We start from the raw sequence: 16,227 nt of genomic DNA, 5'->3' as shown, positions 1-16,227 counted from the left end.
AACGCCATACCATTCTCAGCTTCCGGCCGTTGTGGGCGAGTGGTTCTAGGCGCTTCAGTGCGGAACCGTGCAACTGCTATGATCGCAGGTTCGAATCCTCCCTCGGGCATGGATGTGTGTGATGTCCTTAGGTTAGTTAGGTTTAAGTAGTTCTACGTTCTAGGGGACTGATCACCTCAGATATTAAGTCCCATAGTGCTCAGAGCCATTTGAACCATTCTCAGCTCAACAAAACTTTGCCCACACATCGTCTTTAACAGCCAGCCCCCCACTCCCTCTCACTTCAAAAGCACAACCCCCCCCCACACACACACACGCACACATACTACATTACACCATTACTCGACCTTACTATTCCCACTTGAATGAAAAAGTTAATTCAAAAAAATATTTTTGTATGATATACATTAGCGAAGCAAAATATAATCTAAACTATGTGTTTCTGATTTATGCATACTTGAAACAGCTGTCATTACATGTAACAAATGCTGCACACTACACAAGTTACATTTTAATAACCTAAAAAACCAGACTGTTTCTTATGAGAATCTATATTTAACTAGTAAGGCAATTTTCTTACATTCAGAATCATCATCATTTTCTTTGGGCCTTTCTCCCACTTCAAAGCGGGATCGACCGAGATACTATGGATGTGGCGATATTAGTATCAGAGGGTGGCCAAAAGCCCTTCCTGTCACCACCCTATCACCCCCCACCCCCAGGGTGAAGTAGTGTACCCCAGCTGTCTGCGTCTAGTGTAAGCCATGAAATAGTGTGAACGTTTCCAAATGTCTGCGAGTCGTGTAACTGAGGCAAGACGTGAAGACCAGCCCAGTATTCACATAGGTAGATGAGGAAAACCGCCTAAAACCCACATCCAGGTTGGCCAGCACACCAGCCCTGTCGTTAGTCCGCTGGGCGGATTCGATCCGGGGCTGGCGCGCCTACTCGGGTCCAGGTAGAAGCGAATTAGCGCCCTCGGCTAACCTGGCGGGATTCTTACTTTCAGAATAGAAAATATTATTAAAAATTCATTTACTGAGATACTGAATAATGAAACAATATCTAATACTATATTGCAAGACTAAACAAGAACGCATTGACAATTTCAGAGAAGTGCATTTGCTTGAGTATCCACGAAAAATATCTACTGCTAATGAAATATTGTGCTTCGTGATGTACATTCTTGTCTTACTTAACCAATCATACAGTGCAGGCTTTCGCATTTAGTATTTACGTCCTTGGTGTACTTCGTTTTATGAGCGTTACGCCTTAGTCCAAATTACATTTCTGTGCCTATGCCTAATGGTGGAGACATCGTCAGAGGCTATAAAAGTTTCAAACTTCAATATCCTCAGGAACTAGAACCGTTAATATGTATCCGTGCAATGGTCGGCACATTACGTCATGAGAGCATATGTGAGACTGCGGAGTCGCGCCAACCCGTATTCTTATGTGGTATCAACACGCAAAATACAGACAGGACAATGGCAAACACAGAGCAGAACGGCATCGGCAAGATGAAATTCAATAAATCTCTTTTAACAGTGGAATTTTAATGGTTCAGTTACCTCTGAAAAATCTCTACGAAGCTTTAATTGGATTTATTGTAGTTACATTAGTTTTCTGAACACCCTTCAACGTGTCTGTCACGTGTCTTGTACCGATTCTCTGAGAAATGGTACATCTTTGTAGATATCTGCAGTAATTTCCTTGTCTTCTGTCGATATGAAGTCTTCATGCACCCAAAATCTTCGCAAATCCATGCAACGTATCTAATGGGCCATTTTTTTCTCCATTGCTTGTCGTGAGTGCCTTAGAATATTTACCACCAACTTATTCCTTCCACTGATGACGGATTCATTGTATTTTCCTAAACAGCTTGCCCTACATAATTATTTTTAATTTTGTGCTTCGTTTGTGTACTCAGTTTTCAATGTCCTTCCATACAGTCAGATCTGAAGTACTCCTAGCTTTGCAGTATTTCAGTCTTACCAGTACTTTCTTCTTCTATGTCAGCCTGCTCCACAAGTCCTACCTATTATCTTTTATGGGGAGAAGGGAGTGAGACACGAATGTAACCTATTCCCGATGTTATTCAATCTGTACATTGAAAAGCAATGAAGGAAATAAAATAAAAAGTTAGGCAGGGATTAAATTCAGGGAGAAGAAATAAAAACTTTGAGGTTTGCTGATGACTTTGTAATTCTGTGAGAGACCGCAAAGGGCTTGGAAGAGCAGTTGAACGGAATGGACAGTGGCTTCAAAGGAGGATATAAGATGAACATCAACAAAAGAAAAACGAGGATATTGGAATGTAGTGGAATTACATCAGGTTATGCTAATTATGCTAAGGCGATCAGATTAGGAAACGAGGCACTTAAAGCAGCAGATGCGTTTTGTTATTTGGCAGCAAAATAATTGATAATGGCTGAAGTAGAGAGGATATAAAATAGAGACCGGCAATGGCCAGAAAAGCTTTTCTGAAGAAGTGATCTTTGTTAACATCGAGTATAGATTTAAGTGTCAGGAAATATTTTCTGAAAGTATTTGTATGGAGTGCAGCCTTGTATGAAAGTGTAACATAAACTATAAGCAGTTAAAAGGACCTGACGAAATCGAAATAATTAAGCAAATTAAGACTTAGAAACAGTAAAGCATCCGGAGAAGATGGTGTAACTGCTGAATTACTAAAATCAGCTGGCCCTAACATTATAAAAGAGATTACTCAACTAATAGGACATATCTGGCAAACAGAGAAAATACCTGAGAGCTGAAAAACTGCCCTAATTCATCCATTATATAAAAAAAGGTGGCAGAACCGATGTTAATAATTACAGAGGAATCTCTTTCTCCCTGTCACATACAAAATTCTCTCGCAATATTTACTTGATCGAGCCCAAGAACAGTTTGAACCTAAAATTGGTGAATACCAAGCAGACTTTAGACCAAACAGATACTGTCCAGAATAGATTCTTAATTTAAAACTAATCCTTAACCACCAAAGGATTTCTGGCAACAATATTATATGCACATTTGTCTGTTTTAAAAAGGCCTGAGACTCAATTGATCGGGAATCTCTTTTCCAAATTGTAAAGGAACAAGGGGTAGAATATAAATCTCTAACACCGATTAAGGAAAAGTTAACTCACACTAGCTCTAAAGTTAAATTCATGGGAGAAATTTCTGAACCATTTGATATAAGGACTAGTGTTACACAAGGAGATTGACTGTTTAACTGTTTTTTGGAAAAGGTAATTACAGAATGGCGCGAGCAAAAGTCGAGTTAAAACATAGATCAGTCAGTCAAGTTAGGTACAAGCAATTTTAGGGTAGAATGTCTCGCCTTTGCAGACGATATTACGGTTTTAACTAGCGATATTACCACAGTTCAGAAAAAAAAATCTGAAATTCTTAAAGAAGTTGCAGAAAAAGTAGGGCTACAAATGTCATTCGAAAAAAACGGAATATATGACGCGCAACAAACAAGCACCAGAGTTATTGAACACGAAATATGGAGAAATAAAACCATACAAGAAAACGGACCGGAAAAAGCAGCAAACGAAGATCGCTGTTAAAAAATGGCAACCGCATTCTGATTCACACAAAATATTTATAGTAAAAAATCACTTTCTAAATTCACTAAACTTAGGCATTACAGCACTGTAATCAAACCTGAATGGCTTTATGGAGCAGAACCTCTAATTTTAAATAGAAAGTGGGGTATTGAAAAAATTCAAAAGAAAGAAAGAAATAGTATTACGACAATATTAGGCCCAAAAATTACTGATTGAGGAACGTATTGGCGGAGAAGTAATAAGTAAAGAGAAGAATACATGGTGACGTGAGAAAACGAAGACTTCAATTTTATGGCCACATTAAAAGGATGGCATCCACTAAGTTGACAAAACAAATAGTAGAGTTTTACGAAAACAGAAGTAAGGCCAAAACTGAGCCAATTAAATGAATCGCCGGTATTAAGGAGGATCTCAAAGTTGCCGGTATAGCTCAGGCAGACATTAAGATAGTAAAACATTCAGACAAAAGATATTTGATTGGAAAGTTGCTCAGAGGGAAGTTAGAAAACGGACTGGAACACCATGGTCTGATGAAAGAAAGAGACTTCATTCTAAATGGATAAAATAAATCTGGACAGAAAGGAAGAACAACCAACAAAAGCGAGATTGATGGATTGTTGAACCCATACGTGAATAATAATAAACAGTTTAGATGACAAGGGAATAGAAGCTTTCGAAATGTGGTGCTGCAGAAGAATGCTGAAGATTAGATGAGTAGATCATAAATAATGAGGAGGTACTGAACAGAATTGGGAGCAAAGAAATTTGTCGCGCAACCTGAATTCATTCTGAGGCATCAGGGGATCACCAGTTAAGTACTGGAGGAAAGTGTGTGAGTGTGTGTGTGTGGGGGGGGATAAAAGATAAAAGTCGTAGAGGGAGAGCAAGAGATGAATACAGCAAGCAGATTCAAAAGCAGTAAGCAGATTCTGCAGTAGTTACTTGGAGATGAAGAGACTTGCACAGGAAAGCGTTGAGAGCTGAGTCAAACCCGTATTCGGACTGAATACCACAACAACAACAACAACAACAAGATGATCTTCACTGTGTTTAAGTAACTGCATCAAAAAAATTGATATGTGCTACTTTTCAGACGTAGCTTTACAGATCTCAATACAATATTACTCACCTGCTGTTGGTTGACCGTCGTCCCTTCAGCACTGGAGTAGTTATAGTGCCAGCAAGGCGGTGCATTGTAAGTGGCGACCCATGTCGTGTACTTTTCCGGACAGAGCCCTTCCGACGGATCCCATACGGCACCGAAGTACGCCTCAGTTTCATGTCCGAGGCCTCCTGCTACACAGACCATCCACTTGCTATCATCGCGCACAATGTCCTCATAGTCGGATGAGGCACCGATAATCATATATCCTTGGTTGAATGATGAGGGCTTCTTGAAGCAGTCTGCTACCGTATCGGTGATGGACCCGGCCAAGGGCCGCGTCCGGCACCAACGAACCATGCCGGACAGCTGCGGCAGGAGCTGCGGGCATGATGGTCGGCAGTGGTCCGCCGGCGTCCCTCCCGCTGCGGCCACAGTCACCGCCAGCAGGAACAGGCTGCAGGCTGACGCCATTGCAGCTCTTCCACCCACCTGCAGACGAGATTGGCGATAGTGGATTAATTCCTCATTTCGTCTTATTTATTATGGTTAAGCCATTTCTTTTGGTTGTGTTGCTTATCATTCAGTCCATGTTAGCTTTAGGTATATTCATATACTGGGTGCATCACCTACATCTACATCTACATACATACTCCGCAATCCACCATACGGTGCGTGGCGGAGGGTACCTCGTACCACAACTAGCATCTTCTCTCCTTGTTCCACTCCCAAACATAACGAGGGAAAAATGACTGCCTATATGCCTCTGTACGAGCCATAATCTCTCTTATCTTATCTTTGTGGTCTTTCCGCGAAATGTAAGTTGGCGGCAGTAAAATTGTACTGCAGTCAGCCTCAAATGCTGGTTCTCTAAATTTCCTCAGTAGCGATTCACGAAAAGAACGCCTCCTTTCCTCTAGAGACTCCCACCCGAGTTCCTGAAACATTTCCGTAACACTCGCGTGATGATCAAACCTACCAGTAACATATCTAGCAGCCCGTCTGTGAATTGCTTCTATGTCCTCCCTCAATCAGACCTCTTAGGGATCCCAAACGCTCGAGCAGTACTCAAGAATAGGTCGTATTAGTGTTTCATAAGCGGTCTCCTTTACAGATGAACCACATCTTCCCAAAATTCTACCAATGAACCGAAGACGACTATCCGCCTTCCCCACAACTGTCATTACATGCTTGTCCCACTTCATATCGCTCTGCAATGCTACGCCCAAATATTTAATCGACGTGACTGTGTCAAGCGCTACACTACTAATGGAGTATTCAAACATTACGGGATTCTTTTTCCTATTCATCTGCATTAATTTACATTTATCTATATTTAGAGTTAGCTGCCATTCTTTACACCAATCACAAATCCTGTCCAAGCCATCTTGTATCCTCCTACAGTCACTCAACGACGACACCTTCCCGTACACCACAGCATCATCAGCAAACAGCCGCACATTGCTATCCACCCTATCCAAAAGATCATTTATGTAGATAGAAAACAACAGCGGACCTACCACACTTCCCTGGGGCACTCCAGATGATACCCTCACCTCCAATGGACACTCACCATCCAGGACAACGTACTGGGTTCTATTACTTCTATTACTAAACCTTGCAACGCATATATTGCGGAAATGGAAAGTGCTATTGGTTTGCGGTTTTCACAGAGTGTATTAGTAATCAGGGGCTCGTATTGTTAGCCAATCAAAAAATTGAAATAACATTTATAAAGTGTATTTTGTATGCATACATAAACATTTTTAAATGGAACAATCCCTATTGATATTAACAAATTGAAAGTAGGGTAAATTAAAATGTCAGTTGTGTTTGTTGCAGGACTCTAGTTCAACTCGTTTACGAGATATCGTATTTTGAAAAATTTCCACACCTGCGCTTGTTTCTACCATTCAGCCTGCGTACTTGCTAGGTAAGATGTTTTTATGTTTGCTTACACTGTGCTTGTGTGTTCCTTGACTGCATTTCAACTTGCTGGTCAATTAGTGTGTGACAGTCCAAGCAGTAGGTCGTGAGTGGACGATAGGATTCACCAATGCAGAAAAATCCACCATGCTCATGGTGTATGAAGAGAGGATATGCAGAATGCAGTTCGTTCTTGTATGGCGCATGCGGCAAGATGTCCCAGTAGATAGGATACTCCTGATGTATCATGTATCTTGTTTAGTTATGAAGCCACATTTACCGTTCATGGCCAGGTAAACAACCAAAACATGCACTATTGGTCTCCTGACGATCCACGTTGGTTTCGTCAGGTGGAACATCAGCGTCCATGGAGTGAAAACGTGTGGTGTGGGATAGTGAATCATCAGGTCATAGGCCCATTTTTCATAGGCGGAACACTGAACGCGCACAAATATCGTAGCCTCCTAACAGAGCAGTTTCCACGGAAGCTAGAAGACGTTTTTCTGAAGACTAGGAGGAAACTGTGCCAGCAACATGACGGCTGTCCAACCTATAGTGTACGAAGCGCTACAGCATACCTTTACGAATTGTCTCCAAATCGCTGTATTGGGAGCAGAGTACCTGTCCTTAGCCGGCCCGTTTCCCGGATTTGCCGCCTGTAGACCTTCTTCTGTGAAAAAAGCTGAATGATGCCGTCTTCAAGGATATACCAAGTACACCAGACGATATGCAACGACGTGTTACTAGCTGCAGCCTCAAACGCTAGCACGTATGCAGCCGTCGTTCTATGCCAGACTGGAAGCATGTATTGGCGCTGCCGGTGGTCATTTTAAACACATCCTGTGATGGTCAGTTGTCGCGTTGGTGGTCAGGATCTACATAACTGGTGTATGCACTTGTGTTGTTATTTTGCGTGGGTTACCACAGGTATTATACATGTATTATACATTTTCAAACACAATATCTCGTAAACGAGTCTCGCTAGAGTCCTGCACCAAACACCACTGGCATTCAATTTTACTCTATTTTTAGTTTGTCAATGTCAATTGGCATTGTTCCATTTGCACAGAAAAGTACACTTTCTAAGTATTATTGTGGTGTCACCGCCAGACACCACACTTGCTAGGTGGTAGCCTTTAAATCGGCCGCGGTCCGTTAGTATACATTGGACCCGCGTGTCGCCACTATCAGTGATTGCAGACCGAGCGCAGCCACACGGCAGGTCTAGTCTAGAGAGACTCCCTAGCACTCGCCCCAGTTGTACAGCCGACTTTGCTAGCGATGGTTCACTGTCTACATACGCTCTCATTTGCAGAGACGACAGTTTAGCATGGCCTTCAGCTACGTCATTTGCTACGACCTAGCAAGGCGCCATATTCAGTTACTATAATGACTTCAAGAATGTATTCTGAACAGATAATATTGTGAATCATGCAGCGTCAAGAGCGACGTTCATCATTAATGGATTAAAGTTAAGTATGAAACTAATTACGTCCGCTTTCTGAATTCTCATCCTTGTCATGTTCCAGACCTCAAGTCAGTATAGTTCTTCCCTCCTCACGCCAGCCTGCGTGAGCTAAAACGCGTGCATTCGGCCTCCACGTAACACGGTGTTGGCTCTTCTGCTAACACAAAAATTATTACAATCTGTTGATCGGTTACAATACGAGCCCCCTGTTACCAATTCGCTCTATGGAAACTCCACATCAATAGCACTGTCCATTTCCACAATACTTGCGCTACAAGTTTTAGGTGATTCACGGCGTATGTCCACATGATTACTAGGTAGTTCACACGTAACTCTTTGGCTGAAGGTTCATAGAACCGCTTTCAGACTATTTCTCCATCGATCCACTCTCGAGTAGCGCATGGGAAAAATGAATCTCTAAACCTTTCCGAGTGAGCTCTGATTTCTCTTATTTCATTTCTTTTCTATATGAGGGAATTAACAAAATATTTCGTCATTGAAAGGAGGAAGCTAGTGACTGTAATCTCGGAAAAAGATCTTAACGCGACGAAAAAAACCTTTGATTTATTGATTGTCACCCCCAACTCGCTTATCATATCCGTGATAGCTCGATAACACAAAACGAGTTGCACTTACGTAAAACTTTCTCGACGTTCTCCTTCGCGCAGAATAGTAGCGTAGACAGCATCTTTCGCAGATTTGCTCGAGCTTATAAGTCTTCTGCCAATAAAACCCTGTATTTGATACAACTTGCGCACAACATTTTCTATGTAATCGTTCCAGTTTACGTTGTTCGTAATTGAAATTGCGAGCTATTTAGTTTAAACGACGACTGTAAATTTGCTTTATTTTTCGTGTAATCGAGCTTTGACCTTAATTTTTTAATACTCATCTAGAGAACCTCACACTGTTTATCGTTTCGCGTCCATTTTCACTTTTCGCATCGTGCAGATATCTTGTCTAAATCATTTTGTAATTCTGTTTGATATTCTGATGACTTTACTACACGGTATACAACAGCATAGTTTACAACTAGCCTAAGAGGGCTCCTTGTTCGTGTAATAAATTCTTCATATAGATTAAGAACATTAGAAGCCTATGACACTTCCTTGGAGCAGGGGAAAGGGGGGGGGGGGCAGATATCACTTCGATTTCCCTAGATTACTTCTATTGCTACAATCTACGACAGGAAATCACAAATCCAGTCGCACAACTCAAACGATGCTCCATAGGCACGCAATTTGATTAGTAGCCGCTTGTGAGGATCGGTGACGAAAGCTTCCTGAAAATCTAGAAATTACTTCTTGTTTATAAAGATGCAGTAATGTTTCACGAGAACGACATTTTATGGAACCGTGCTGGTTATGTTCAATAGATGGTTTCTTTCGAAACATTTCGTAACGTTAGAACAAAGTACATGTTTCAAAATCCTACTACAAATGGATGTCAATCATGTGAGTTTATAATTCACATTATTACTACTATTTCCATCCTTGCATAGTGGTGGGACCTGTGCAACTTTTCCAGTCTTTAGGTATGTGTAGCGAGCAGTTGTATATGATTCAAATGGAGCTATTTCTACAATTTACTGTGAAAACAATCTAAATGGTGTATAGATCTAAATTGGACGGTTTACTCAGGGCAGAGGAGGTTCTGTGATCGATTGGGGGTATTTTTGGTAACATTATTAAGGGTCTAGTCATTCAGATTACAAAAGACATGAACCGGGATGTTTATTTATTCCCAGTGATCAGGTTTTAGTATCTGCAAAAGTGGGACAACGCCACTACACTACACGGCTGGTGTGGACTCTTCATGGGCCAATGATGACTCCATAAGAGTTGGGGAACAGAACTCCGTGACAGGAAAACTACATCGCCGTTTGGGTCAATCAGTGAGATGCAGAGGGTCAGAAATCACTTAGACAGGCACAGGAACACGTAATGGCCAAGCACGAAGTACAAGGAGAGGTCTACCGTGGTCGAATTTCAGGTAAGCACTGGCCTGCCCAGCCCACTGCCGCCTGCAGCAAAGCACCTTCACCAGGTCCGCACACTCTATGCGCCACAGGCACCCTTCGTGGCAGGTTTCTGCACTATCCAGCAGCATTACCCACGCTAGTTCGTCTGCCCCCATCACTGTCTGCTGGAGGGGACATTAAACAAGTTTTATCCCTTTTTTTGTATCTTCATGACCAGTATATTATGGACACTCCACCTTCCAAGACGACAACATGCATGTTCACAGGCCTACCTCCAAGCATGCATGCATGCATGCATTACTGGTTGGACGAACACCCAGGCACCTTGTTGGCCTACTAAATTACCAGATCTTAATCCCTTAGGGAAAATATGGCATGATTTGGAACAGTAGGTCAAAAGTATCATAATTTTTCCCCACAGTTAGGTAGCTCCATGGGATCTAATCTTCAATGCCTGGCTTCATCTTGATAGGGAGACCCTGAAGTAACTCACGGATATTTCCTTTCCGAACTGAGTTTGCAGTATTATATGCTATTACATGATGAATCTTGGAAATGATAATTTTTTCTAGGGGATCATGAAGCCCCCATGGGTCACACCCACCCTGACGCACCCCTTCTCGGCAGCCAAATATGGTAAACTAATCAACAATGTTTGCTTTACTGACTTCCAAAAATTCGTTTAAGAACTGTTTCCCATATTGCCAAATTTCATTTGAAGCTATATATCATTCCTTATGGAATATTGGAAAGAGTAGATAGCATAATTCTCTACAGTTAATTAAAACCCAGAATGTGCTTCCAAAATATAAATAACAAAATAGAAATCGCATTTGTTGAAACCATCAATACCATTCGAAAAGCCTCTAAAATGCAATAAAAGCAAGTCCTCTTTCACATTCTGCTTGCTCCTGTCACCAGCAGATGGCTGCACTGTAAAAAACGAGTGCTTAGTGCCACCAGCATGTGACTATGCAAGGGAAATTCGATCACCATTTCGTACTGCCACAAATGGATTGTTGCACAGTTAAAAAACGCAACAGTCGTAAATTAATTATTTTTCACACCCAAGGTGTTGGAGAATTTCTGAAATGTCTGCAGAATACGTCAGCAGTGCACAAAATGCGATGTTTGCATTGCTTGTTGATGTTAATTCATGAAAAATACTGTAATACTCAAATCAATGAATGTGATGTCACAATATTGCAAAAAAGGCTGCAGTGTTAAATAAAGCCTGAGATAATTTGCACATATACATATGATCGCCAAATCAGTGCCCAAAATTCTAATGTGTGGACGCCAATGCTAAATTTCCACGTCCAATAACAGTTGACATTTTAGATGTTAGGCCTAATAATTCCATGTCGTAAAAATAACCTGACCAGGCTTATAACTGCAGAAAAATGCGTGTTAGCTAAAAAACACTGCCCTAATCGTGAAAATAGGCAGACTGAATGTCGACCTACTATTGATGTACGACACTGCACACCCTAAAATTAACTATTTCCACATTTAAATTGTTCTCAAGCACGACTATAGGAGGAACACTTGTAACGTGTCTTGTTATTTGCTACAAACAATATGAGCAATGCTACTGATTGCTAGTTATTGCTATTATTACAAAAGACACAAGCCTACTGAAGGATGTGAACAATAGTAACAATTGGCAGTGAGAGAGCTCCCTAAAATCTTTATAGACGTAATTTTCCCTATAATATTGCTCACAACATAGTAGAACTACGTCAACAGCGCGAAAAGTACGATGTTCATGTTGCAGTGGCATCTCAATACGTTAAGTATGTATTTAATCTGTACAGTCGCATTTCCAGAAAGTATGGATCGCGAAAATAAAGAGCTGTAACCAACTATTATACCATAAACATACGCACAAAGCAATTGTCTTATTGTAGAAGGAAGGAAGAAATAAGGCGTTTTTACTACAAAATATTACTTAGGCTACAGAAGAGTATGTACTGCTTTTAACCAAAAGACCAAAGACGGTAACAGTGAGAGATGTGACATTTCCAGAGACAAAGTTAGTCGATATCTTTTGAAATAGACTTACTATATATCGTGAAACGTCTCACTCTTTCCAAGCACAATAAAATATTCACACATCTAAACTATCCGTATGAATCATTAAAATACATGTTTATGGTAATATTAAAAAATCACTACGAAAATTCGATTCTATACTCCTTACAAGCGCAATGAACTATCGTGCTACCCCTCCCGCTAGACTTTTTATGACCATCCTCCATTGGTATAAATGCTAAGCAAGTGTCACAACACGTGATAAAGTGTGACAGCAGACAGTGCCAGTTTGTAGAGACGAAGATATCGACGTCATAACACGCGGAAAACAGAGACGAAATAATGTGATTGCAGCAACAGTAGCGGTATGGAATTACCAGTACTTGCCAAAGTGACAGTTACATTCCATACAGAGCTATTGCAAAGAAAGGCATAATTCGTCATGTACATACCTAAACGGTCTTGCACAGGGATCAGATCCATCATCTATTCTGATGTGGTCTCCAACCTGGTAATACCGCGCTCTCTAGCCAAGAAAGACGTAATTTCATGTTTGCATAATTTATAAGAAGCAAACGGCACGGGATAGAGTGGAGCATATCATAAATACTGTTAAGTGGTGTTTAAGATAATTAAGGAATCTTGCACAGGGCCAAAGCACAGCTATAGCTTTATATTGTGCCCTTTATTTGGATTCTGAATGCTGTGATATTCCGTCCCAGAACATACGAGCTGCAAGTAAATTTCAGGCTGTAAGAACATAACAACAGTTTTCAGGTTTACAACTGATGGAATATCAACTTTAAACAGTCATTCGGAAATGCACCATAGCAGCCTTTTGTCATATTAAAATGGTAAGCCTCTCTGCATACGGAAGAAATGTCAGTCTGTGTGTTGCGTTCCGTTGTTTGTTCACTGGAATAATAACCCATAAGCACGGTTAGTACGTCACATACAAGAACGAGAAGAAAACCTGAAATATAGGACCTCGAAGTCATATAGTGAGCCGCTACAGTTTCAAGTATCTAATTTCAGCTACTTTTCAAGACGTACAACAACCCACATCCCACACAGACAGATCATCATAAATTGAAAACTTTTTAGGATTTTGCCAGGGCAGCGGATAAGAAGGCATAATGTATTCTCAAACTTTTTTAATTCTTGCATTTAGATTCACACGCAAAACCACTCTCTTTTCATTTTTATTTGGTGTAGTTTTAATAACATCCAGCTTAATCTTTTAACTTACAATTTAAATGTACGTAGGACTTTATAATTCGTGCACGAGCCAGTAATTTGACAGGTACGAAGAAGGTATGTTCTCGAATTCCAATACATATCTAAGTTTCTTCCCCTGCAAGCTGTGTCTTTTATGGCTTTCACAATTAGCTCTGTTTCTTCCAGCAGTTCTTCTAGGCGATATAATTCAGAGGTTTCCAGTTTACCTCCTATTCACTGCTTACCCATGTTTTTCTTATAATTTCAAACACCTTGCACCATTTTACACTGTCGAACGCTGTTGCCAGGTCGATAGATCCTATAAACGTGTCTTGATTTTTCTTCAGTCTTCCTTCCATTATCAACCGCAACATCAGAGCTGCCTCTGGCGCCTTTGCCTTTCCTAAAGAGCGAGCGAGGTGGCCCAGTGGCTAACACACTGGACTCGCATCCGGGAAGATGACGCTTCAATCCCGCGTCCGGCCATCTTGATTTAGGTTTTCCGTGATTTCCCTAAATCGCTCCAGGCAAATGCCCGGATGGGTCCTTTTAAAGGGCAAGGCCGACTTCCTTCCCCGTCCTTCCCTAATCCGATGAGACCAATGACCTCGATGTCTGATCTTCTCCCCCAAACAACCCAACCCCTTTCCTAAACCCAAACTCCTCGGTTTCAAAAAAATGGCTCTGAGCACTATGGGACTTAACTTCTGAGATCATCAGTCCCCTAGAACTTAGAACTGCTTAAACCTAACTAACCTAAGGACATCACACACATCCATGCCCGAGGCAGGATTCGAACCCGGGACCGTAGTGGTCGCGCGGTTCCAGACTGTAGCGCCGAGAACCGCTTGGCCACCCCGGCCGGCTCCTCGGTTTCATTTTCCATTCTTTTGAATATAATTCTTGTCCACAGCTTGGTTGCTTGAACTGTTAAGCAGATTGTGCGATAATTCTCACACTTTTCGGCCTTTGCAATCTTGGGAATCTAGTGGGTAACATTTTTACGGAAGTCTGATGGTATATCGCCAGCCTCAAACATTCAGCCCACAGACGTGGACAGCCGTTTCGTTCTCGCTTCCCCAGTCATCTTAGGAATTCCGATGGAACTTTATTTATCCCTTCTGCCTTACTTGATCTCAAGCCTTCCAAAGCTGTTTCAAATTTTGATTCTAATACTGGATTCCATATCTCTTTCGTGTCGCCTTCTATTTGTTCCATCACGTCATCAGGCAAATCCTCCCACTCATGGGGGCTTCAGTGTACTTTTTCCACTTAGCCACTCTCTCCTCCGCATGTAACAGTGAAACTCCTATTGCACTCGTAATGTTACAGCCCTTGTTTTTAATATCACCGAAGGCTGTTTTGACTTTCCTGTATACTGAATCAGTCCTTCCGACAATAACATCTTTTTCTATTTCGTCACCTTCTTCATGCAGCCATTTCGCCTTACCTTCCCTGCACTTCCTGTTTATTTCATTCCTAAGAGACTTGTATTTCTGTATTCCTGCACTGACCTGAACATTTTTGTACTTTCTTCTTTCATCGCTCAATTGAAGTATTTGTTATGTTACGCATGGTTTCTTTGCAGTTCCCATCCTTGAACCTACGTTTTTCTTCCCAACTTCTGTGACTGTCTATTTTAGAGATGTCCACTCCTCTCCAACTGAGCTGCCTACTGAGTTATTCATTATCGCAGTGTCTATAGTTTCACAGAACTTCAAGTGTATCTCTTCATTCCTTAGTATTCTCTTACCCCACATCTTTGCGCATTGATTGTTCCTGACAGGTCTCTTAAACTTCAGCCTACTCTTCATCATTACTAAATTGTGATCCGAATCCGTATCTGCCGGCTACGGCTTACAATCCAATATTGGGTTTCGAAATCTCTGCCTGACCATGATGTAATCGAAGTGGAATCTTCTCGTGTCTCCCAGCCTTTTCCAAGTATACCTCGTCCTCTTACGAGTCTTGAGCAAAGCACGCCTGTTACTAGCTGAAATTTATTGCAGAACTCAATGAGTCTTTCTCCTCTCTCATTCGTACTACAAAGCCCAGCGGTCAGAGCTCAGTCGTCAGAGCGTCTGTCTAGTAAGTGGGAGACGCGGGCTAGAATTCTAGTCCAGCACACATTTTCAACTTTCCCCACAGATGTAAATCAATGCCCACTAACATCTACATGTAGTAATTCCTTTTTACCTTGATTGGTAATGGGTGCCGTGTCAAAATGTCTGTTCTTTTGGACATTTCCTGAAGAACAGACACTCCATATACGCTAATGGGCCAGAGCATAATGACCACCGACTAACTATAGATATAAATCAGTCCAGGCGATAGTAGCCTCACCTGGTGAGGAATGATTTCTAGTCAGATACACGAACGGTGCCTGTAGTGTCAGTGAGCGTGCTGTCCATGTGTAGAATGGGGAAGGCGCACGACCTGTCTGAGTTTGACCGAGGGCAGATTGTGAAGGCTCGAAGGCTCGACACAAGCATTTCCGAAACTGCACGACTTGTCGGGTGTTCGAGGAGCGCTGTGGTGAGTGTTTTTAACAAGTAATGAAACCAACGTGAAACCACAGTAGATGTCGTGGGGTTGGGCGGCCATTCTCGATTTCAGATTTCGAACGTTGTAGGCTGGGCACACTGGTACAACAGGACAGGCGGCGAACTTTGGCGGAACTAACATCAGACTTTAAGGGGCTCCGGAACGCCATATACTTGCAATGTTAAAATAACGCTTATAAATTACATCTTTCCTCACAAAGTATTTGAGGTAGGAAGTTGAACTTTTTACAGATTATTTATTGGAATATGGACTACAACTTAACACAGGGATTTTACAAAATTTTAGTTCAGTTATTAAAGATGATTTTTTTTTCAATTGTAATGAAAATTCACAACATTTTTTTGCAATTTTTTAT

The 16,227-nt window shown here is 41.5% G+C and overlaps 1 protein-coding gene across 2 annotated transcripts in view; it reads right to left on the bottom strand.

Annotated features, from left to right (window-relative positions):
- The window catches only part of LOC126237373 (uncharacterized), a 786,945-nt gene that overhangs the window by 729,327 nt on the left and 41,391 nt on the right, over window positions 1-16,227 (bottom strand). For both annotated transcript variants that reach the window (XM_049947458.1, XM_049947457.1), the window contains exon 2: window positions 4,708-5,172. In XM_049947458.1, coding sequence (XP_049803415.1) covers window positions 4,708-5,154 — 447 coding nt within the window. In that variant the 5' untranslated portion in view covers window positions 5,155-5,172. The remainder of the gene's footprint in view (window positions 1-4,707; window positions 5,173-16,227) is intronic.

The sequence above is a fragment of the Schistocerca nitens genome, chromosome 2 (genome assembly GCF_023898315.1).
Source record: "Schistocerca nitens isolate TAMUIC-IGC-003100 chromosome 2, iqSchNite1.1, whole genome shotgun sequence".
NCBI classification, from domain to species: Eukaryota; Metazoa; Arthropoda; class Insecta; order Orthoptera; family Acrididae; genus Schistocerca; species Schistocerca nitens.
This window is presented reverse-complemented; position numbering and strand designations above follow the sequence as displayed.